Source organism: Paramisgurnus dabryanus, chromosome 9, assembly GCF_030506205.2.
Source record: "Paramisgurnus dabryanus chromosome 9, PD_genome_1.1, whole genome shotgun sequence".
In the NCBI taxonomy this organism is placed as follows: domain Eukaryota; kingdom Metazoa; phylum Chordata; class Actinopteri; order Cypriniformes; family Cobitidae; genus Paramisgurnus; species Paramisgurnus dabryanus.
Window position 1 is genome coordinate 11523112 of NC_133345.1, and position 23372 is coordinate 11546483.

The window sequence follows — 23372 nt, forward strand, 5'->3', positions numbered from 1 at the left end:
GATGTTTACCCACTTGATGCCCTTGCCCGCCGTGCATCGTTTTCTCGGACGCATCGTGTAGCGGTAAAAAAACGTGCGAGGGCCCGCCATTGCTGCTTGCAGCTATATTTATTTTTATTATTATTTTTTTTTTTTTTTTTTTTTTTTTTTTAACACTTTTGGACTTTTTGGGGGCCTTAACATACTCGAAAACTCTTGAAAATTGGCACAGACGTCAGAGTCGTCCGTCATCGCAGAAATCCAAAGGCTGGAACACGGGCGTGGCACGGGGGCTCTGTAGCGCCCCCTGTAATGCAAAAAAAAACATTGATGCACAGATCGGGCAAAAATGTACGCACATGTACGAGACTTGGTACGCTTATAGATCTCATCGACCCGAACAACTTTCGCCCTCTAACATTTAAGCTCCGCCCAACAGGAAGTCGGCTATTTTGGATTGTTTAAAAAAATGCATGCGTTGAACTTTTATATACTCCTCCCAGGGGATTCATGCGATTGACACCAAACGTGGTGAACATTTTGTCGAGACATTGGACTTGCCAAATTGCGAAGGGATTTTTGATATCTCGAACGGTTCTGCCATGGCGAGGCGACAAAGTTGTGGCGAAATCAGAGAAACAGGAAGTGTCTAATATCTAAGGCAAAAAATATCTTATTGTGATGCCATGCGGGGTGTTTGTTCGTCTGAAGATTCCGATCGCATCGATGTGCCTATTGTGACTCCCGGGTATAGCGCCACCACCAGGCGCCAGGAAGTGCGTCAGTCACAAAGCTGGATATTTTTTGACAGTTCCATGCTATGTTCTTTTAAATACTCCTCCTAGAAAAATCATGCAATTGACACCAAAAGTGGTGAACATGAAGCCGAGAGATGGTAGATGATAAATTGCGAAGGGATTTTTGATATCTCAAACGCTGTTCCCATGGCAACGCGTCAAACTTTACTTTCATTTTAAAGGCATATTTAAGCCTTTTAGTTGACGCCGATGTTCTTTTAAATACTCCTTCTAGAATATTCATGCGATTGACTCCAGAAGTGGTCTACATGATGCCGAGACATTGTAGATGATAAATTGCGAAGGGATTTTTGATATGTCAAACGCTGTTCCCATGGCAACGCGTCAAACTTTTTACTTTCATTTTAAAGGCTTATTTTAGCCTGAGAGTTGCTACAATGTTCTTTTAAATACTCCTTCTAGGGAAATAATGCGATTCACACCAGAAGTTGTCAACATGATGCTGAGACATTGTAGATGATAAATTGCGAAGGGATTTTTGATATCTCGAACGCTGTTCCCATGGCAACCTGTCAAACTTTACTTTCATTTTAAAGGCATATTTAAACCTTACATCTGCATGCGGTAAACTTTTAAATACTCCTCCTGAGGAAATAATGTGATTCACACCAGAAGTTGTCAACATGATGCTGAGACATTATATATGATAAATTGCGAAGGGATTTTTGATATCTCAAACGCTGTTCCCATGGCAACGTGTCAGATTTTACTTTCATTTTAAAGGCATATTTAAGCCTTTCAGTTGACGCCGATGTTCTTTTAAATACTCCTTCTAGAATATTCATGAGATTGACACCAAAAGTGGTCAACATGATGCCGAGACATTGTAGATGATAAATTGCGAAGGGATTTTTGATATCTCGAAAGCTGTTCCCATGGCAACGCCCCAAACTTTACATTTATTTCAGGCATATTTAGGGCTCTTGGCCTGCTTAGATTAACCTAAAAGTCGGCACACACATCAGAGTTGTCAGCTGTTAAGTGTGCACAAACAGGTCACACATAGGCGTGTCTCTTAAGTGGCTCACTAGCGCCCCCGTTTGTCTAAAATGTGGGGTTTCTTCTACCTACAGTCCCCAAATGGCTCAGTAACAACATTAAATAGCCCACTGATATTTACCCACTTGATGCCTTTGCCCACCGTGCATCGATTTCTCGGACGCACCGGGTAGCGGTAAAAAAACGTGCGAGGGCCCGCCATTGCTGCTTGCAGCTATATTTTTTATTATTATTTTTTTTTTTTTTTTTTTTAACACTTTTGGACTTTTTGGGGGCCTTAACATACTCGAAAACTCTTGAAAATTGGCACAGACGTCAGAGTCGTCCGTCATCGCAGAAATCCAAAGGCTGGAACACGGGCGTGGCACGGGGGCTCTGTAGCGCCCCCTGTAATGCAAAAAAAAACATTGATGCACAGATCGGGCAAAAATGTGCGCACATGTACGAGAGTTGGTACGCATATAGATCTCATCGACCCGAACAACTTTCGCCCTCTAACATTTAAGCTCCGCCCAACAGGAAGTCGGCTATTTTGGATTGTTTAAAAAATGCATGCGTTGAACTTTTAAATACTCCTCCTAGTGGATTCATGGGATTGACACCAAACGTGGTGATCATGATGCCGAGACATTGTACTTGCTAAATTGCGAAGGGATTTTTGATATCTCGAACGGTTCTGCCATGGCGAGGTGACGAATTTATGGCGAATTCAGAGAAACAGGAAGTGTCTAATATCTAAGGCAAAAAATATCTTATTGTGATGCCATGCGGGGTGTTTGTTCGTCTGAAGATTCTGATCGCATCGATGTGCCTATTGTGACTCCCGGGTATAGCGCCACCACCAGGCGCCAGGAAGTGCGTCAGTCACAAAGCTGGATTTTTTTTGACGTTCCATGCTATGTTCTTTTAAATACTCCTTCTAGAAAAATCATGCAATTGACACCAAAAGTGGTCAACATGAAGCTGAGAGATTGTAGATGATAAATTGCGAAGGGATTTTTGATATCTCAAACGCTGTTCCCATGGCAACGTGTCAAACTTTACTTTCATTTTAAAGGCATATTTAAGCCTTACAGTTGCATGCAGTGAACTTTTATATACTCCTTCTAGAATAATCATGCAATTGACACCAAAAGTGGTCAACATGAAGCCGAGATATTGTAGATGATAAATTGCGAAGGGATTTTTGATATCTCAAACGCTGTTCCCATGGCAACGCGTCAAAGTTTACTTTCATTTTAAAGGTATATTTAAGCCTTTCAGTTGACGCCGATGTTCCTTTAAATACTCCTTCTAGGATATTCATGCGATTAACACCAGAAGTGGTCAACATGATGCCGAGACATTGTAGATGATAAATTGCGAAGGGATTTTTGATATCTCGAACGCTGTTCCCATGGCTACGCCGCAAACTTTACTTTTATTTCAGGCATATTTAAGTCTTTGGCATGCTTAGATTAACCTTAAAGTTGGCACACACATCAGAGTTGTCAGCTGTTAAGTGTGCACAAACAGGTCAGACATAGGCGTGTCTCTTAAGTGGCTCACTAGCGCCCCTGTTTGTCTAAAATGTGGGGTTTCTTTTACCTACAGTCCCCAAATGGCTCAGTAACAACATTAAATAGCCCACTGATATTTACCCACTTGATGCCCTTGCCCACCGTGCATCGTTTTCTCGGACGCACCGTGTAGCGGTAAAAAAACGTGCGAGGGCCCGCCATTGCTGCTTGCAGCTATATTTTATTATTATTATTTATTTATTTTTTTTTTTTTTTTTTTTTTTAACACTTTTGGACTTTTTGGGTGCCTTAACATACTCGAAAACTCTTGTAACTTGGCACAGACGTCAGAGTCGTCCGTCATCGCAGAAATCCAAAGGCTGGAACACGGGCGTGGCACGGGGGCTCTATAGCGCCCCCTGTAATGCAAAAAAAAACATTGATGCACAGATCGGGCAAAAATGTGCGCACATGTACGAGAGTTGGTACGCATATAGATCTCATCGACCCGAACAACTTTCGCCCTCTAACATTTAAGCTCCGCCCAACAGGAAGTCGGCTATTTTGGATTGTTTAAAAAATGCATGCATTGAACTTTTAAATACTCCTCCTAGTGGATTCATGGGATTGACACCAAACGTGGTGATCATGATGCCGAGACATTGTACTTGCTAAATTGCGAAGGGATTTTTGATATCTCGAACGGTTCTGCCATGGCGAGATGACGAATTTATGGCGAATTCAGAGAAACAGGAAGTGTCTAATATCTAAGGCAAAAAATGTCTTATTGTGATGACACGCGGTGTGTTTGTTCGTCTGAAGAATCCGATCGCAAAGATGTGCCTATTGTGACTGCCGGGTATAGCGCCACCACCAGGCGCCAGGAAGTGCGTCAGTCACAAAGCTGGATTTTTTTTGACAGTTCTATGCTATGTTCTTTTAAATACTCCTTCTAGAAAAATCATGCAATTGACACCAAAAGTGGTCAACATGAAGCCGAGAGATTGCAGATGATAAATTGCGAAGGGATTTTTGATATCTCAAACGCTGTTCCCATGGCAACGCGTCAAACTTTACTTTCATTTTAAAGGCATATTTAAGCCTTTTAGTTGACGCCGATGTTCTTTTAAATACTCCTTCTAGAATATTCATGCGATTGACTCCAGAAGTGGTCAACATGAAGCCGAGAGATGGTAGATGATAAATTGCGAAGGGATTTTTGATATCTCAAACGCTGTTCCCATGGCAACGCGTCAAACTTTACTTTCATTTTAAAGGCATATTTAAGCCTTTTAGTTGACGCCGATGTTCTTTTAAATACTCCTTCTAGAATATTCATGCGATTGACTCCAGAAGTGGTCTACATGATGCCGAGACATTGTAGATGATAAATTGCGAAGGGATTTTTGATATGTCAAACGCTGTTCCCATGGCAACGCGTCAAACTTTTTACTTTCATTTTAAAGGCTTATTTTAGCCTGAGAGTTGCTACAATGTTCTTTTAAATACTCCTTCTAGGGAAATAATGCGATTCACACCAGAAGTTGTCAACATGATGCTGAGACATTGTAGATGATAAATTGCGAAGGGATTTTTGATATCTCGAACGCTGTTCCCATGGCAACCTGTCAAACTTTACTTTCATTTTAAAGGCATATTTAAACCTTACATCTGCATGCGGTAAACTTTTAAATACTCCTCCTGAGGAAATAATGTGATTCACACCAGAAGTTGTCAACATGATGCAGAGACATTGTAGATGATAAATTGCGAAGGGATTTTTGATATCTCAAACGCTGTTCCCATGGCAACGTGTCAGATTTTACTTTCATTTTAAAGGCATATTTAAGCCTTTCAGTTGACGCCGATGTTCTTTTAAATACTCCTTCTAGAATATTCATGAGATTGACACCAAAAGTGGTCAACATGATGCCGAGACATTGTAGATGATAAATTGCGAAGGGATTTTTGATATCTCGAAAGCTGTTCCCATGGCAACGCCCCAAACTTTACATTTATTTCAGGCATATTTAGGGCTCTTGGCCTGCTTAGATTAACCTAAAAGTCGGCACACACATCAGAGTTGTCAGCTGTTAAGTGTGCACAAACAGGTCACACATAGGCGTGTCTCTTAAGTGGCTCACTAGCGCCCCCGTTTGTCTAAAATGTGGGGTTTCTTCTACCTACAGTCCCCAAATGGCTCAGTAACAACATTAAATAGCCCACTGATATTTACCCACTTGATGCCTTTGCCCACCGTGCATCGATTTCTCGGACGCACCGTGTAGCGGTAAAAAAACGTGCGAGGGCCCGCCATTGCTGCTTGCAGCTATATTTTTTATTATTATTATTATTTTTTTTTTTTTTTTTAACACTTTTGGACTTTTTGGGGGCCTTAACATACTCGAAAACTCTTGAAAATTGGCACAGACGTCAGAGTCGTCCGTCATCGCAGAAATCCAAAGGCTGGAACACGGGCGTGGCACGGGGGCTCTGTAGCGCCCCCTGTAATGCAAAAAAAAACATTGATGCACAGATCGGGCAAAAATGTACGCACATGTACGAGAATTGGTACGCTTATAGATCTCATCGACCCGAACAACTTTCGCCCTCTAACATTTAAGCTCCGCCCAACAGGAAGTCGGCTATTTTGGATTGTTTAAAAAATGCATGTGGTGAACTTTTATATACTCCTCCCAGGGGATTCATGGGATTGACACCAAACGTGGTGAACATGATGTCGAGACATTGGACTTGCTAAATTGCGAAGGGATTTTTGATATCTCGAACGGTTCTGCCATGGCGAGGCGACAAATTTATGGCGACATCAGAGAAACAGGAAGTGTCTAATATCAAAGGCAAAAAAATTCTTATTGTGATGACACGCGGTGTGTTTGTTCGCCTGAAGATTCCGATCGCATCGATGTGCCTATTGTGACTACCGGGTATAGCGCCACCACCAGGCGCCAGGAAGTGTGTCAGTCATGAACTTTTAAATACTTCTCCTAGGGAATTCATACGATTGACACCAAACGTGGTGAACATGATGTCGAGACATTGGACTTGCTAAATTGCGAAGGGATTTTTGATATCTCAAACGGTGTTGCCATGGCGAGGCGACAAATTTATGGCGAATTCAATGAAACAGGAAGTGTCTAATATCTAAAGCAAAAAATGTCTTATAGGGATGAAACGCAGTGTGTATGTTCGGCCAAGGATTCCGATCGCATCAATGTGCCTATTTTGAGTCTCGGGTATAGCGCCACCAACAGGCACCAGGAAGTGTGGCAGTCACAAAAGGTGGATTTCTTGACAGTTGAATGTGGTGAACTTTTAAATACTCCTCCTAGAATGTTTATGCGATTGACACCAAAAGTGGTCAACATGATGCCGAGACATTGTAGATGATAAATTGCGAAGGGATTTTTGATATCTCGAACGCTATTCCCATGGCAACGCGTCAAACTTTACTTTCATTTTCAGGCATATTTAAGCTCTTGGCGTGCACTTTGGGTGCCTTAACATGCTCGAAAACAACGGAAATTTGGCACAGATGTCAAAGTCACGTGCCACTAGGCTCATGCAAAGGCTGGAATATGGGCGTGGCAAGGGAGCTCTGTAGCGCCCCCTGTAATGCAAAAAAATAACATTGATGCACAGATCGGGCAAAAATGTACGCACATGTACGGAAGTTGGTACGCATATAGATCTCATCGACCCGAACAACTTTCGCACTTTAAGATTTAAGCTCCGCCCAACAGGAAGTCGGCTATTTTGGATTGTTTAAAAAATGAATGCGTTGAACTTTTAAATACTCCTCCTAGTGGATTCATGGGATTGACACCAAACGTGGTGAACATGATGTCGAGACACTGGACTTGCTAAATTGCGAAGGGATTTTTGATATCTCGAACGGTTCTGCCATGGCGAGCCGACAAATTTATGGCGACATCAGAGAAACAGGAAGTGTCTAATATCTAAGGCAAAAAATATCTTATTGTGATGCCATGCGGGGTGTTTGTTCGTCTGAAGATTCCGATCGCATCGATGTGCCTATTGTGACTCCCGGGTATAGCGCCACCACCAGGCGCCAGGAAGTGTGTCAGTCACAAAGCTGGATTTTTTTGACAGTTCCATGCGATGTTCTTTTAAATACTCCTTCTAGGATTTTCATGCGATTGACACAAGAAGTGGTCAACATGATGCCAAGACATTGTAGGTGATAAATTGCGAAGGGATTTTTGATATCTCGAACGCTGTTTCCATGGCAACCTGTCAAACTTTACTTTCATTTTAAAGGCATATTTAAGCCTTACAGTTCCATGCGATGCTCTTTTATATACTCCTTCTAGGATTTTCATGCGATTGACTCCAGAAGTTGTCAACATGATGCTGAGACATTGTAGATGATAAATTGTGAAGGGATATTTGATATCTCAAACGTTGTTCCCATGGCAACGAGTCAAACTTTGCTTTCATTTTCCAGCATATTTAAGGCTGACATTTACATGCTGTGAACTTTTGAATACTCCTCGTATGGGATTCATGCGATTGACACCAGAAGTGGTCAACATGATGCTGAGACATTGAAGATGTTAAATTGCAAAGGAATTTTTGACACATCGAACGCTGTTCCCATGGCAACGCGTCAAACTTACTTTTATTTCAGGCATATTTCAGGCTCTTGGCAGCGTAGATTAAGTTTAAATTTGGCACACACATCTGATTTGTCGGCTGTTAAGTGTTGACAAAAACGTCAAATAAAGGCGTGTCTATTTAGTGACTGACTAGCGCCCCCGTTTGTCTAAAATATGGGGTTTCTTTTACCTACTGTACCTAAATGGGTCAGTAGCAACATGAAAGAGTACACTGATATATACCCACTTGATGCACATGCCCACCGTGCATCGTTTTCTCGGAGGCACCGTGTAGCGGTAAACAAACGTGCGAGGGCCCGCCATCGCTGCTTGCAGCTATATTTTAAGTTTAATGTCCTAATGATCAGCCTACTTATTTGTATGTCCCACAGCTGACATGGAATGTTATTAACTGGTTCAGACACTTTATTGTTTTTGTTCTAACCGGTTCAGGAACGTCAATTTTAGGGTTGAACCGAAAACCAGAAACGTTAAAATACTGTTTCTGTTCGGAACTAACCAATTGGGAAAAAATATGGTTCAAAGCCCTGAAGTGAAGTATCTGCTTCATCTATCATCTCAACAAATAATGCAAATAATAGCCATCTATAGGAAGTTTTTTTCCTAATTTGAAGAGGACCAAGGATGTTTGAGCCAGAACTTCACCAAGATAAAGTAAAAACTGTTTGTGAGCAAACTGTCGTTCCGCCATAGCAGCAGCAAAAGCAACGTTACTGCTTATATAACCCTAGACAGTGATGTCAACTATAATGTGTCCACGAGTGGCCAGAACCGGCTGACCCTAATACCTTAACATGCCTGTTTTATGAGGTAAACATCTTTTGATCTTATACAATTTAGAACAGAATTTAGTCTTTTTATCCTCTAGAATACAAGTTAAATAATTTACCATTAAATGTGATAAATGTATCCCCAAATAAAAGTAATCTTCTACCGCTGACGCACACACACAATGTGCGGTCCCCCCTTTTGTAGAATGGCCCCCACTTGTGCCCTCCGTGGCCCCCCCCAAAGGAAATGTATGACAAAAAACATTGCAAAACAAAAAATGTGTTAAACAAAACTTATTAAAATATACAATGTTGAGCTGTTGGTTAGTAGCCTTATTTTTCTAAGGTTTAATTACACACAATTCATGATACTTTAATGTATTTTATAAAATGTCATAGAACCGGGGCCCCCAATCTCAGTGCCCCCCAGGGGGCCATGGTCCCAAGTTTAAGAACCACTGATCTAGGGTTTAAAGAGTACCAATTTAAATTTCCTGTGGTGTGTTAATGATATTCAAAAGGTACAAAACCAAAGTAAATGATGACGTGAGTTATCGTTTCTAACTTAAATCTCTTTTGGACTATAACAAACACACGGATTGTAGGCAACAGTTTACTTTCTTCCGCAATTTTTATGCTGTGCAGATTAAAGGAGCGGTGAATCAAATACTCAATTTTAAATTTATAAAATGTTATATAAGAGGTAATCATACTTAAATGAACATCCTGCAAGTTTCAGAACTGAAAACGTCCGTGCTACTGAAATATAACGGTTTTGGCACCAAGCCAGTAAAACAAGCCAGTGTGGAATTTGGAAAAGTATGACATCAAAGTAAAATTGAAGCACCTCCCCATAGCCAAATACAAGGACCACTTTTGTAGCCCCGCCCACAGCTTCGCGTGACACACGTGTGTCTCAACAATAAGTTAACATGTATTTAAAGATTGCCAAATGTAACCAAAATGACTTTTAAATACATTTTTTCTGAGAGACTTTTATTTTGACGCGGTGATCTGAAGTAACCATGGAAACGCATTTTCGGTTGTGGAAGAATGGTCTATGGGAAGAACACAGACGCTGGATAACGGAGTCTCAACATGAGGAATGCGTGGAGGAAGTTTGCTTTTGAAGAAGTTCCAGCTTGAGTGGGGAGTGTTTACTTTGTGTACACGGATTCATTTGTAAAGAAGTCGATGCTGGATTTGCAGAGAGACTGTGATTAAAAACACCACTAATATTGGATCTGACAAAAATGACACAGCAGTATACAGTAAGTTTATTTAAGTTACTGGGTTTCACTATTGCTTTGTTAGAAGAGATCGCTTGATATGTCTGTTGTAACATCCGTGTCTAAATTGATAAAGAAGGATTTATCAGCCGCAGTTTAGATTCTGATGCCCGCTTACTGTGTTGTATACGGCAGTGGCGAACCGTGGGTACTTCAGCTGGGCCTTCAAAATATGCAATGAAGTGCAAATGCCTCTACATCCATAATACTAGGCTATTCGTATTTCGTTAAATCATACAATGAACGTGTAAAAATTCTGAGCACGCAAAGTTAAATTACAGAATGGGCATTGTCTGCCTTTAAATGCAGTTTTAAAGTTTAAAATTACTTTAATCTAACTGATAAACACAAATACAGACTCTGCTGCTCTGTAATGACAGGGGCTCTGTAAATTTGCATTTAACAAGCTTAAATTATGTTCTTTAATTTATTTTTTAATTTTTTGGAAATATATATTTAGCTGTAGGATACCTTGTTAGTCTTTTCATAAGGGGAAATATACCACCCAGCGTTCTCAGTGCACCTCCTTGTGGCTAATAACTGTTGTTATAAGATATCCAGGGCTCGCAAAATCGCTAACCCGAGGTCCCGGGGCTATAGCGAATTCATGTCGAAAAATGTATCTCCGCCCTGCCCATCGGGTATATGGTGGAAAAATTTTTTTTAATGTTTTCGCATTCTCTCAGATTTAGTTAGGAAATTATATTGTATGTAATTCGGCGTCGTCTGTCAGTCATTACTATCCTCACGTAACAAGTGAAACTGTCAGGAAGTAAAAGTATAATTAAACCCATTATTTTTCTCGTGTTCGCGTCATTCTCCTCTGCACGCGCTTCTCCCGGCTGTGCTCTTCACGAGTACGCGCTTAAGTTATTTCGTTTTTACCTCACCCCTATCAAGCTAGCCACAACGTCAATCACGTTTTCCGCCATTTACCTCAACCACTCTCACCGCAGAGATTCGGGCCACTAGACTGTATTAATATTAACGGTCTATGATCTTCATTTTTGGTGTTTTACGGCAGCTCGCATCCAGTTTGTTGCATGCTTAGGACTTCATGAAGGCTTACAATGCTTTGTTTTTTACCCGCCCACTTGAAATCAAAACGTGATTGGTCAATTTGCCCGTCACTCTCCACACCAAAACACATAGCTTGGCCTTCCCTGGGATTCATGAAGTCCTAACCAATGAATGAGCCAGATAACCGGGCCTTAATAGAGACAGACGATTCTGATTGGATTAGATGTTTTCATGACATGAACCTGACAGTAAGCTTAACGTTAGAACATAGATGAGAGAAAATATATTACATGTATTGTATTAAATTGAATTAAATAGACATTTAAAAATGTAAAAACATATTTTTATTGAATACTATATTATTTATTATTTATTTATAAAAAATCTTTTTATAAATTTTTTAAGGCCTTCTCTGAAGGCGTAGAAGGCCCTGAAGGTTCCCCACTGGTATACGGTATTTAGTCACGTCCAGTTTAAATTTTTGTTTCTACTTTACTATACGTATTGTCATTTATGTGTATCATCTTTAGCAACCAGAATCTTTTGTGGCACAAACATATATGTGTTCGGCTGCTATTTTTACACATTAATGTTTTTAAAACATTTGCCCACATGTCATGACGGGTAATGAAGCTGTCCAATCATAGCAGTGGGTGTTTACATCCAGGTCTTCAGTGCGGCCCGCCCCTTCAAACGAACCATTTCTCCAGACAGCCACTAATCCATGTTACAAAAGAGCCTATTACTTATTGCTTTTGATGTTTTTGAATGTAAAAACCACGCGAACATCATAAGTAGACATCAGACAACAGTATAAAACAATAAAATCGATAAATTCACCGCCCCTTTAACGCTTGTTGTTTGTCGTTTCTACAATCTCAAATACGTCCTGCTCAAGCCATGCTGGTAAAGTTGAATGATCAGCTTGGTTATTTGCATTTTCAGATTCGTCTCGTATTGATATGGTAACAAAGACGATATTAACTTCTGTCAGCATTGCATTGTGAGCTAATCTTCCAAACGTGGTAAGGGGTGTCACATTTCCGGCTGACGTCAGAGGTATTCAGGCCAGTCACAATGTTTTGGATAGATGGCCAATTGGAGGACACTGCGCTTTTCAGAACGATGAAATTTGTACATAATCAACATTTTAAGGAGGCAAGGTAGAGAAGCAACAACGCAGTACAATATGGGGGAAATAATTTGCTTTTTGAACCATAAACCATGCAAACACTACCGTGGCCTGGAAAGGCAAAAATAAATTACAATGGTAAATTACTTATTTACAATATTAAAAACAAATTTACAAGTTTTTTTAACAAATTTACAAGTTTTTTTTAACAAATTTACAAGTTTTTTTAACACATTTACAATGAGTGAATAAATGTACAAGTTTTCTAAACAAATTTACAATGATTGAACAAATTTACAAGTTTTTTAAACAAATTTACATGTTTTTTAACATATTTACAATGAGTGAACAAATGTACATGTTTTTTAACAAATTTACAATTAGTGAACAAATTTACACGTTTTTTTAAAAAATTTACAAGTGTTCAAACAAATTTACAATGAGCGAACAAAATTACAAGTTTTAAAACAAATTTACGTTTATTACGGAAAGGGTAGGTACAATACGCTGACGTCACGCATCTGAGCCTCCGGTGGGAGGAAACCCGGAAGTATCGCCGTGAATCACATGAGAGTTGTGAATGCGATGTTGTGTATTAGGCTGTACATAATATTAACGGAAAGAGAGTGATAATATATAACCTTTCATCGCTTCCGAAGTGACTAAAAGGGATATTGGACCTTATTTTCAGGTAAGTGAAATAGTTTTAGTTAGCTTACGCTAGCTTTCCAAGTTGCACACGTTTTGGATGGCAGTTATCAAAATAATTCACTGACTTTCTCATTAGATTACAGACAACACGAGAGGGTGCTTCAAACTTTTTGGACTGCATTGTTCGTTCGCTCCCGGGGTTACATAGACTGAAACGGGGAAGCGTGACGAGTTTGTTTACATGGTGCTGTAAACTCCAACCCAGGAGGACACTATCAGAGGAATCACAGGGATAACATGGTGTGATTTTTTTTGTCAAAACCAGAACTGACTTCCGAATCCACCTGGAACGCATTTACTTTGATGGAGATGTGGGCGGAGGCTAAACCCTCCAAATAGTATATTTAGAGAAATGGAAGTCAGTAAAAATTAAGTTGGACTCGTTTTTTAACTACTGGCTGCTTAACACATGCTTATAAACCCAGGAATAGCACACACACTTCTAACAGACATGCAATGCACACATTAGATACGTGTTAAGTAAATAACTGTACAGTTTTAGAACAACTCATTTCTACATTAAAGAAACTTAATTTCACTCATTGTTCAAAATATAGTTTTATTTATAAATGAACTTCAATGTATATTGTCTCAAGTATGAAAAAATATATATGTACATTTTTAGAACCAAACATATTTACATTAAAAGCCAGTGGGTACTAACACACTTTTTTACACAGGGCCATGTAGTTTTGATTTTTTCCCTTAATAATAAAAACCTTCATTTAAAAAATGCATGTTGTGTTCACTTGGGTTTTATTTTTTGACTAATATTTGAATTTGTTTGATGATCTGAAACATTAAAGTGTGACAAATATGCAATAATAACATGGGAAATCTGGATGGGGGCTAACACCTTTTCACACCACTGTATATACATTTGTTCCAATGTATATTTTCTATCTACTGTACAAATTGTAACAATAAAGCAAAGTAAAAACATTTAAATGAAAAACGTTTGCTTTTGGGATTAAAGTAATTTTTCACCCAAGATATAGATGGTTTGTTTTTTCATTGGAACAGATTTGGAGAAATTAAGCATTACATTGCTTACAATGGGATCCTCTGCAGTGAATGGGTGCCGTGAGAATGAGAGTATTTAACACAAACTATGATTGTGTTTATGGTGTGCAATATAGCGTGTGTTCATGTTTTGTGTGTAAAAAAAGACAATATTTTTCACATACTCTCTAGCGCTGTTTTTACTTTACTAAAAACGAGCTGATGTCTTCCTTGTTCTATAAAGTCCCTCCTTCAGAAATACCTATCGAGTTCTGATTGTGTAGTTTGTTTAGTGTGCTGTGATTCAACAGCAGCTTAGTAGAGCCACTTGAGCTTAGCTGGCGACTGACATATTCCAGTGGGCAGAGGTTAGTAAAAAACTCTTCTTTGGATGTCATTCAATCGAGAAGTAGAGGGCTGTAGTCCAAACTGGCCGTTTGCTATAGGCTTTGAAAGGGAAATTCTATTAAAGAAAATATATCGCTTGGTATAGAATTTTGAGCTTTATAATTTTACAGATATTATTTATGCTCTAACAGCAACATTACACACCAACTAAAGTTTAAAAAATGGGATCAGGATAAACGGGACCTTTAAACCTTACAGCTAAATCTGTGGCAGAGAAACAAGAAAAAATGATCCAAGACACAAATGTTGCGATAATCTTCCATAATAGGAGATGTTTCCAGGTAACCATAGTCTTGCAATGCCCCAGAACCACTGTTAGATCTGTGTATTGAGAAAGAGGAGAAAATTACATGTAAAAAAAGAAAGATCAATGAAGTCATGAGATTTATTTGTTCTAATTTTCATCAATGAATTACATGCTTAATTTTTTTTCAGGAAACGAATGGTGGTCCTCCTCTTCTTCCTTTAGTGTTTCAATATCACAGACACTGGAAATTAACATAATCATGATTTCAGTCTTGGCAGTCTATCTATCTATCTATCTATCTATCTATCTATCTATCTATCTGACATAAATGACAGTTTGCTTAGGCAACATTAGAGTTTTTGTAATATGATAAAACATTATAATACTGTCACACTCAGAGAGGTTTAAATGATTAAATGAAAATATAATTTATAGTATAAATATAGGTAATTTTAACAAATCGTCTCATTAGTCACTACATAAAATCCTAATCTTTTAAAGATTATTCAGATTATATCATCGAACAAGTTAACGCACCCTTGATTCCTTTGAAGTGTCCTCCTGGGTTGAAGTTTACAGCACCATGTAAACAAACTCGTCACACTTCCTCGTTTCAGTCTATGTAACCCCGGGAGCGAACAAACAATGCAGTCCTGATTAAAAAGTTTGAAGCACCCTCTCGTGTTGTCTGTAATCTAATGAGAAAGTCAGTGAATTATTTTGATAACTGCCATCCAAAATGTGTGCAACTTGGACAGCTAACGTTAGCTAACTAAAACTATTTCACTTACCTGAAAATAAGGTCCAATATCCCTTTTAGTCACTTCGGAAGCGATGAAAGGTTATATATTATCACTCTCTTTCCGTTAATATTATGTACAGCCTAATACACAACATCGCATTCACAACTCTCATGTGATTCACGGCGATACTTCCGGGTTTCCTCCCACCGGAGGCTCAGATGCGTGACGTCAGCGTATTGTACCTACCCTTTCCGTAATAAACGTAAATTTGTTTTAAAACTTGTAATTTTGTTCGCTCATTGTAAATTTGTTTGAACACTTGTAAATTTTTTAAAAAACGTGTAAATTTGTTCACTCATTGTAAATTTGTTAAAAAACATGTACATTTGTTCACTCATTGTAAATATGTTAAAAAACATGTAAATTTGTTTAAAAAACTTGTAAATTTGTTCAATCATTGTAAATTTGTTTAGAAAACTTGTACATTTATTCACTCATTGTAAATGTGTTAGAAAAAATTGTAAATTTGTTAAAAAAAAACTTGTAAATTTGTTAAAAAAATTATTAATTTGTTTAAAAAGTTGTAAATTTGTTTTTAATCTTGTAAATAAGTAATTTACCATTGTAATTTATTTTTGCACCCCGAGGCCACCGTAAAACACATTGTATTATACCAAATACACAAAATCAAATTGTTTTTTTGCAACAAATAGGTGTTTTTTTATCTTCATGCTATTTTTTACTGTTTATCGATAGATAAATATGTTTAAATAGTAAAATTGTTTAATAGTGTAAATTATTTGATATCTCTTTTTTGGTTAACTTATCCATTAAAGGTTCACAAAGCACATAAATCCAAAAGATTAAAAGATAATTAGAAAGAACACTTTATACTTTAGACATTTTTATATCAAATGAAAAATGACAAGATGGTACACAGACATCAAACCCACCCCTGCTTGCTCTGCCTTATGAGATCACTGCCTAGGTATTTCTCATCAATACTATGTCTATAAATGTACAGCCAATACAGAATCAAAGTCAGTTCCATTTTGCAGCGGCAAGTGAGCTGAACCCTTAAGATGTTTTTATTTCTACACACGGTCCTGCTTTTTCATCCCCTTAATGCAATAGAAGAAAACACTTATTGCAAAATAATGGGAGACCCTAAATACCCACTTCTTTCCAAGGATGGAGACATAACTATTGGAGCAATTTTTCCAGTACACACTAAAGAAACATTACCTTCATTTGAATTCACACAAAAACCTCAGCCTATATCATGTTCCAGGTTTGTTATATTGGAAAGTTTTCAAGAAATGTTACAACAGATGTTTTAAATCAACCTGATTGTTGACTTATTTTAACCTACTGGTTTGATGTTTTTACAGTGTGAGTCTAAGAGATTTTCGACTGTCTCAAATTATGATTTTTGCAATTGAGGAGATTAACAGAAGTGAGACTTTGCTCCCGAATGTTTCTGTTGGCTATAGAATTTATGACAGCTGTGCTTCAAGACTATCTTCTATGAGTGCAACTATGGCAGTGATGAATGGTCAGGACATTGCAGCAGGGGAAAAATGCAATGGACAGTCTCCTATACATGCTATCATAGGGGAAACAGAGTCTGCCACAACAATTATTGTGTCTAGAACCACAGGACCTTTTAAAATTCCAGTGGTAAGAGACAATAATTTTTTTGACACAATTAACAGTTAAATGACTGTTTCACTCAATTTTATGCTTTTCTTTTCAGATAAGTCACTCTGCCGCATGTGAGTGTCTCAGTAATAGAAAATATTACCCCTCTTTCTTCAGGACCATGTCTAGTGATTATCACCAGGGCAGAGCACTTGCACTCTTGGTCAAGAACTTAGGCTGGAATTGGGTTGGAGCTGTGAACAGTGACAATGAGTATGGAAACAATGGAATGGAAATTTTTCTGAACTCAGCCAAGGAGGAGGGGATTTGTGTAGAGTACTCTGTGAAATTCTACCGAACAGAGCCTGAAAAACTCCTAAAAGTGGTAAAAACAATAAAACGAGGAACAGCAAAAGTGATTGTTGCATTTGTTGCATTTTTCGAGATGGGACTACTAATAGATCAACTGAGTATTCAGAACATTACAGGCCTCCAAATGGTTGGTGTGTTCGGATGGATAGCTTCAAGGAATTTGATAACTCCAAACAGTTTCCGTGTGATGGGAGGGTCACTGGGATTTGCATTGAGAAAAATCCATATTGAAGGTTTTTCAGATTATGTTATTAAAGCATTCTGGGAAACAGCTTTTCCATGCTCAAAAAGACCTAGGAATTCATCTCAAGCTGAATTAAATTGCAGCAGTTATCAGGATCTACTTTTGCTGAGAAATAACAATGAAGATGTGCCTGAACAAAGATTTTCAACTAATGTCTACAAAGCAGTGTATGCCGTGGCTTATGCATTACACAGTCTAATGAAGTGCAAAGGACAAGGAGTCTGTGAAAAAGCTCAGACAATACAACCACAACAGGTGCACATGAAGTGATAGTGGGAAAATGTTTTATATATATTTCTATTAAATTACTGCAAACGTTCTATTTTTTTTTCTTTTGATTAGGTTGTTGAGGCTCTGAAAAACGTAAATTTCACAGTTAAATTTGGCGATCGTGTGTGGTTTGACAGCACTGGTGCTACAGTAGCCCAATTTGAAGTTGTGAACTGGCAGCAGGACTCAAATGGATCATTTCAGTTTAAACCAGTGGGTTACTATGATGCCTCACTGCCCCCTGACCAGCGCTTTGTACTTAACACTGATAATATAATCTGGCCTGGAGGACAGCTGAAGGTAAATGATAAAAGCATGTTCAACAAGGTTTGTTTAAACTACATAAACATTATGTAAAAAAATAATATTTCAGTATGTTACTGTAAAAAAGAAAATAGGCTTGTGTTGTAGATGTAAAGAATACCACATTAATATAAAATCTTTTAAGACTTTTGAAAACATACAATTCCTGAGTGGGCAGGGATATACAGATCTTTTAAAAAGTCCAGCTTTGTTATTTTAAAATATTTTAATGGCCATCCATATATTTTTGGGGTCTCTATTTTAGGATACGAAACAGAAAATACATGGAATATACCCCCCCACACACACACAAAATAGCTTATTCAGGCACAAGTCAGTAAGTGTGACCTCCCAAGCACATTTTATTGAGGTTTAAGAGAGACTGCTGGTTCAAGCTGTTGCTCAAGGGAAGTCACACTAAATACAACAAATAAAATCTGATATAGATTTCCGGTATTAACTGGTTGTATTCAAATAGAGTTACATTTGCAAGAACAACAAATCTAATGGTGAAACATTTGCACAGTACTGTAGGCCACATTCTCTATAACAGGCAAAAGTTTTAGAATTACCTTATAGTATTTTATAGTATGGGTACATGATAAGGAAATAAAGCAGTAAACATGTTAACTTAAAATGTGTTAATTTCTATCAGTTTAATTGTACATCAGGCATGTGAAGTTTTAAAATGACAGCCAACCATAATCATATAATAATATATAAATAACTATATGTTTACATCTAGAAGCCAAGATCTATGTGCAGTGAGAGTTGTCCTCCAGGCACTAGGAAGGCTGTACAGAAAGGAAGACCTGTCTGCTGTTATGACTGTATTACATGTGCAGATGGAGAAATCAGTAATGAGACAGGTAAACTTCAGCCCAGAAAATTGGTTAGTTGCTCTTTTTGTGTTCTCCTCCTTCTGTTCAGGATTCAGTTTTTTATCAAAGAGGTGTTCATACGTAAAATCATGTTTTGTCTCTAACTACAGTGATCACAACTTCCTTTCCAGATTCAAATAACTGCCAGCAGTGTCCAGGGGAATACTGGTCTAATACTGAGAACACTGAATGTGTGTTAAAGGCTGTAGAGTTTCTGTCATTCACAGAAGTTATGGGTATAGTGTTAGTCTTTTTCTCTCTGTTTGGAGTAGGAATAACTGTACTGGTGGCCATCCTGTTTTACAGTAAGAAGGACACTCCCATAGTAAAAGCCAACAACTCAGAGCTGAGCTTCCTGTTGCTCTTCTCATTGATTCTGTGTTTTCTCTGTTCACTTACTTTCATTGGTCGCCCCACTGAGTGGTCCTGTATGTTGCGTCACACAGCATTTGGGATCACTTTTGTCCTCTGTCTCTCCTGTGTTCTGGGGAAAACAATAGTGGTGTTAATGGCATTCAAGGCCACACTTCCAGGAAGTAATGTCATGAAATGGTTTGGGCCTGCACAACAGAGACTCAGTGTTTTTGCCTTTACTCTTATGCAAGTTCTTATCTGTGTGCTTTGGCTAACAATATCTCCTCCTATTCCATATAAAAATATGACATATTTTAAGGAGAAGATTATTCTTGAATGCAGTTTGGGTTCTACTGTTGGTTTCTGGGCTGTGTTGGGTTATATTGGTCTACTGGCTGTCTTATGCTTCATTCTGGCTTTTCTGGCTCGGACGTTGCCTGATAACTTCAATGAAGCTAAATTCATTACATTCAGTATGCTTATATTTTGTGCTGTATGGATCACATTTATTCCAGCTTATGTCAGTTCACCTGGTAAATTTACTGTAGCTGTGGAGATTTTTGCTATTTTAGCATCAAGCTTTGGTTTACTATTCTGCATATTTACACCTAAATGTTACATCATTCTGTTAAAGCCTGAACAAAATACTAAGCAAAATTTGATGGGAAAATCACAAACTAAGTCTTACTGAAAAACAATTAAAAATTGTAATATAGCATGCTGTGGTTTTATTATTTATGACCATAAAAATGACAAAATATGTAATCAGGGTTTTTCCTGCATAGAGATTTTTGAGGCGGCCACCTTGACCAAATTTCTCCTGCTCTTGACAGGTTTTCTGTCATGTTTCTTATGGAAAACACAAACAATCCTTGCCCTCAGTGCATTATCATTTGAAAGTGCAGTTGCAGTCTTACGCCACTAGTGGTAGTGCTGTTTTTTTGTCAGTACAGTGAGGCGCTGACCAAACTTTACAAGAACTGCAATTTATGGAGCTATATTAGCTATATTACAGACACAAGCTGATGCAATAATGTTTCCAGCATGAAACTGTTTGGTGGTTTAACATCGCACAACGTGAATGACTCAAAAATAAATTATTATTTTAAATTGATTTGCTTTAATGAACGGGTAAAACAATTTTGTGACTAAGTGAATCAATCAGAGCTCAGTGAATCAAGCGGAGATCAATGAGTTTTAATTTAAATTATTAAAACTTTTAATTCACATACATTTTTTATAAGATAGTACTCAGTACATAGTATATATTCTATAGGATCAGCTATGTCTGGCTCCTTTCCAAGGCCATTTTCCTTTTCAACCCCTTGGGAGTCTGACATAAGCTTAACTTAAAATTACATATACGTTACATTATTACTTTGTTCACTAGTACGGTTTAATCTTACCCCATGTACTTTGATACTTTGTTGTCCTATGATGCTTTGGAAGCGCTATGTAAATAAAATTGAATTGAATATATAACGGACATGACTGTAAGGCTACGTTCACACTGCAGGGCTTAATGCTCAATTCCGATTTTTTTGAAAAAATTTGATTTTTTTTTTGCAAGGCCGTTCACATTTCCAATTAAATGTGACCTTTTGTCATCTCCTGTGTGAACATGAAATGACCCAGATGTGACCCGCATGCGCAGAAGAGTACTAAACGGTCAATGACGTCACTCGTTGTTTGCGGAAGTATCTAACGTTAAACATGGATGTCAACAACAGTGTAGTCAACAGCAGAGCTTTTTTTGCAATAATAAAGTTATTTTCCCAACGAAGCCAGCACAATTACAATCTTCTCGTTTTAAGAAGAAAATTAAAAAGAAGGAGGAGAGCAAGGTTTTGGCCATTGCGTTTTGTGGAGCAGTGCAAACTGCCCTGCTCCGATAAGAGCCTTCGAGTTTGGCCTAATTAGAGCTGTCACCCCAAATATTAATAAAATCTGTGACCTCGCTTCCCTTCCATTGACTGGTCTCAGCCGCATTGTCCGCCATGGTTGTTGTTTATCTTCTTGTTCCCACCTACTTCATCACAGAATTATGACGTTTGTAGCATATCAATGATGTATGGGTCAGATACATGTGGCCTGGCCATTCAGACGGAGGTCGCATTTCAAAAGATCAGATACGTATCGGATTCAGGACCACATACCCAAGTGGCCTGGGTCACATTTGAAAGATTGGATCTGTGTCATTCAGACTGTCATGAAAAGATCAGATACAGGTCGCATAGGGGCAAAAAAATCGGAATTGGGTCGTTTCAGCCTGCAGTGTGAACGTAGCCTAATTGGTTTTAATGCAGAGAGAACAGATCTTTAATAATTTTCACATTTCATTTTGACATGAGTCATAATATTTTTTCACTGTAAAGGGTAAACATATTTACCCCCTTCTCTTACATTTATGGGGCAATTTTAGTCATCTTGAGCCCTATTTGGGTTAATTGGTTAATTTGGGTAATTGTTTCTCATGAGGATGTCTGTCAACATATATTTGCAAGCCTTCCTGATGAAATCTCATGCGTTTGATTCTGAACACATGGAAATGCTGCTTCCTTGGTAAATTACATGATCATTCACATGACCCAGATACATGGTATATGTATATGGAATATGTATAATTACTCATAATTTCAGTTATGAGGGTGTCAATCTTTAAAATGCATGCAAAGAAAGATGCTTCACTAATGCAGAATAAATGCTAAGCGCGTGACCATTCGGTACTTTGGTCAAAAATATGTGCAGAATGACTTTTACATTGATCCCCTTTTATAAACTCAGAGATCTGGGTTCGGACCAGGGCCGTAGCCAGAATGTTTTGTCATGGGTGGCCAGGTAAGACCCAGTGATTTTATTGGGGCTGCAAAAATAATTTCTATACATTCTACAAATTTTGTTAATCACAAACACAAAGGATTTTAATTTATTTACAATAAAACTAATTGCTATACAAAAGAAGGACAATGTATGATGATAATTTCTGAATAAAACTGTTGGTAGCCTCACCATCTTTAACTTTTATGAAAGATAACTAGGTAAATAACATCGATTTTACTGACCTGATCATCCTATTTACACTGAACTTCCCCTGCTGAAGAAAGAGCTAAAATTTTACTGCTCTAGACTAGCAGAGATGCAAAGATCAGCTCTAATGTCACAGAACCCTGTTATAATAAAGCATCCACCTGACACCCAAGCACGCAAACTTTAGATTTTTTTCAAATTTATATATCCACACCTCATTGACATATGAAATTGTAAATTAATATGTTTTACATTAACATGTATTGAAAGTTACTGTCACACACATAAAGCACGGCAGACCAATAAATGATCACAAACACATTTACATTTAAGAGAATGTAGATGATATTCCATTGTCAATGGTTTAATGCAGGGGTTCCCAAACTTTTTTTCCTGCGCACCCCCTTCTATGTCCCAACCGGGTTGGCGCACCCCCAATCCCCATTTAAAAAAAAATCCAAAAAAGCTTTATTTTCTCACCATAAATACTCATGTTTAATCATGCGCAAATAACCAAACCGTCCTACGTCGGGCTTAGCATTGTGAAAAATATTTACGCCTATTGCACCATCTGAAACTACGCTCAGCGTAGATGATGCGCGCCCCCGTGTATGCGTTTAACCACTGTGATATTTAGACGCCATTCGAGTTTACTATGGTAAAAAACGTACACTTACTGCCGTCAGCTAATAGATGACATATGAGAGGTTTCCTCATTTTTACCAGTGCGTCACGTGCAGACCCATCAAACACATTGACGAAAGCCTTTACTGTTCGCACAAAAGGTGTATAATAGTTTGCAGATTCATTATAACAGCTCAAGTTTCAAACAAAATTAAATGAAAGCTTTTAATAAGTTCTCTACAGTAAGTATTTATGTATTTTATTATATAATTCATTGGCGGTCTCTTTACCATGCATGAAAACACATTGCTCGCGTATCCTGTGCCCATGTCTCGTCACATTTCATTATTTCTATTTTTGCCATAAAAAAGTCTCTCTCTC

General features: G+C 38.1%; 1 protein-coding gene and 1 long non-coding RNA gene across 3 annotated transcripts; one reads left to right on the plus strand and one right to left on the minus strand.

Annotated features, from left to right (window-relative positions):
• Positions 1–13414: 13414 nt before the first annotated feature.
• Positions 13415–15566, minus strand: LOC135773412 (uncharacterized). Of its 2 annotated transcripts, XR_010543516.2 has the most exons (4): positions 15324–15566; positions 15070–15227; positions 14702–14773; positions 13415–14606 (listed from the first exon to the last, which is right to left on the minus strand). It is a non-coding gene; the product is annotated as an uncharacterized lncRNA (long non-coding RNA). The 2 variants fall into 2 exon arrangements; XR_010543517.2 differs by lacking the exon at positions 14702–14773 and having other exon boundaries at positions 15324–15560.
• Positions 15567–16357: 791 nt separating this feature from the next.
• LOC135769361 (extracellular calcium-sensing receptor-like) lies at positions 16358–20031 on the plus strand. Its single transcript, XM_065278691.2, has 6 exons — positions 16358–16566; positions 16667–16955; positions 17032–17787; positions 17875–18102; positions 18851–18974; positions 19118–20031. Exons 1-6 carry the CDS (start codon positions 16358–16360, stop codon positions 20029–20031), a joined length of 2520 nt encoding a protein of 839 aa, XP_065134763.2.
• The last annotated feature ends 3341 nt before the right edge of the window (positions 20032–23372 follow it).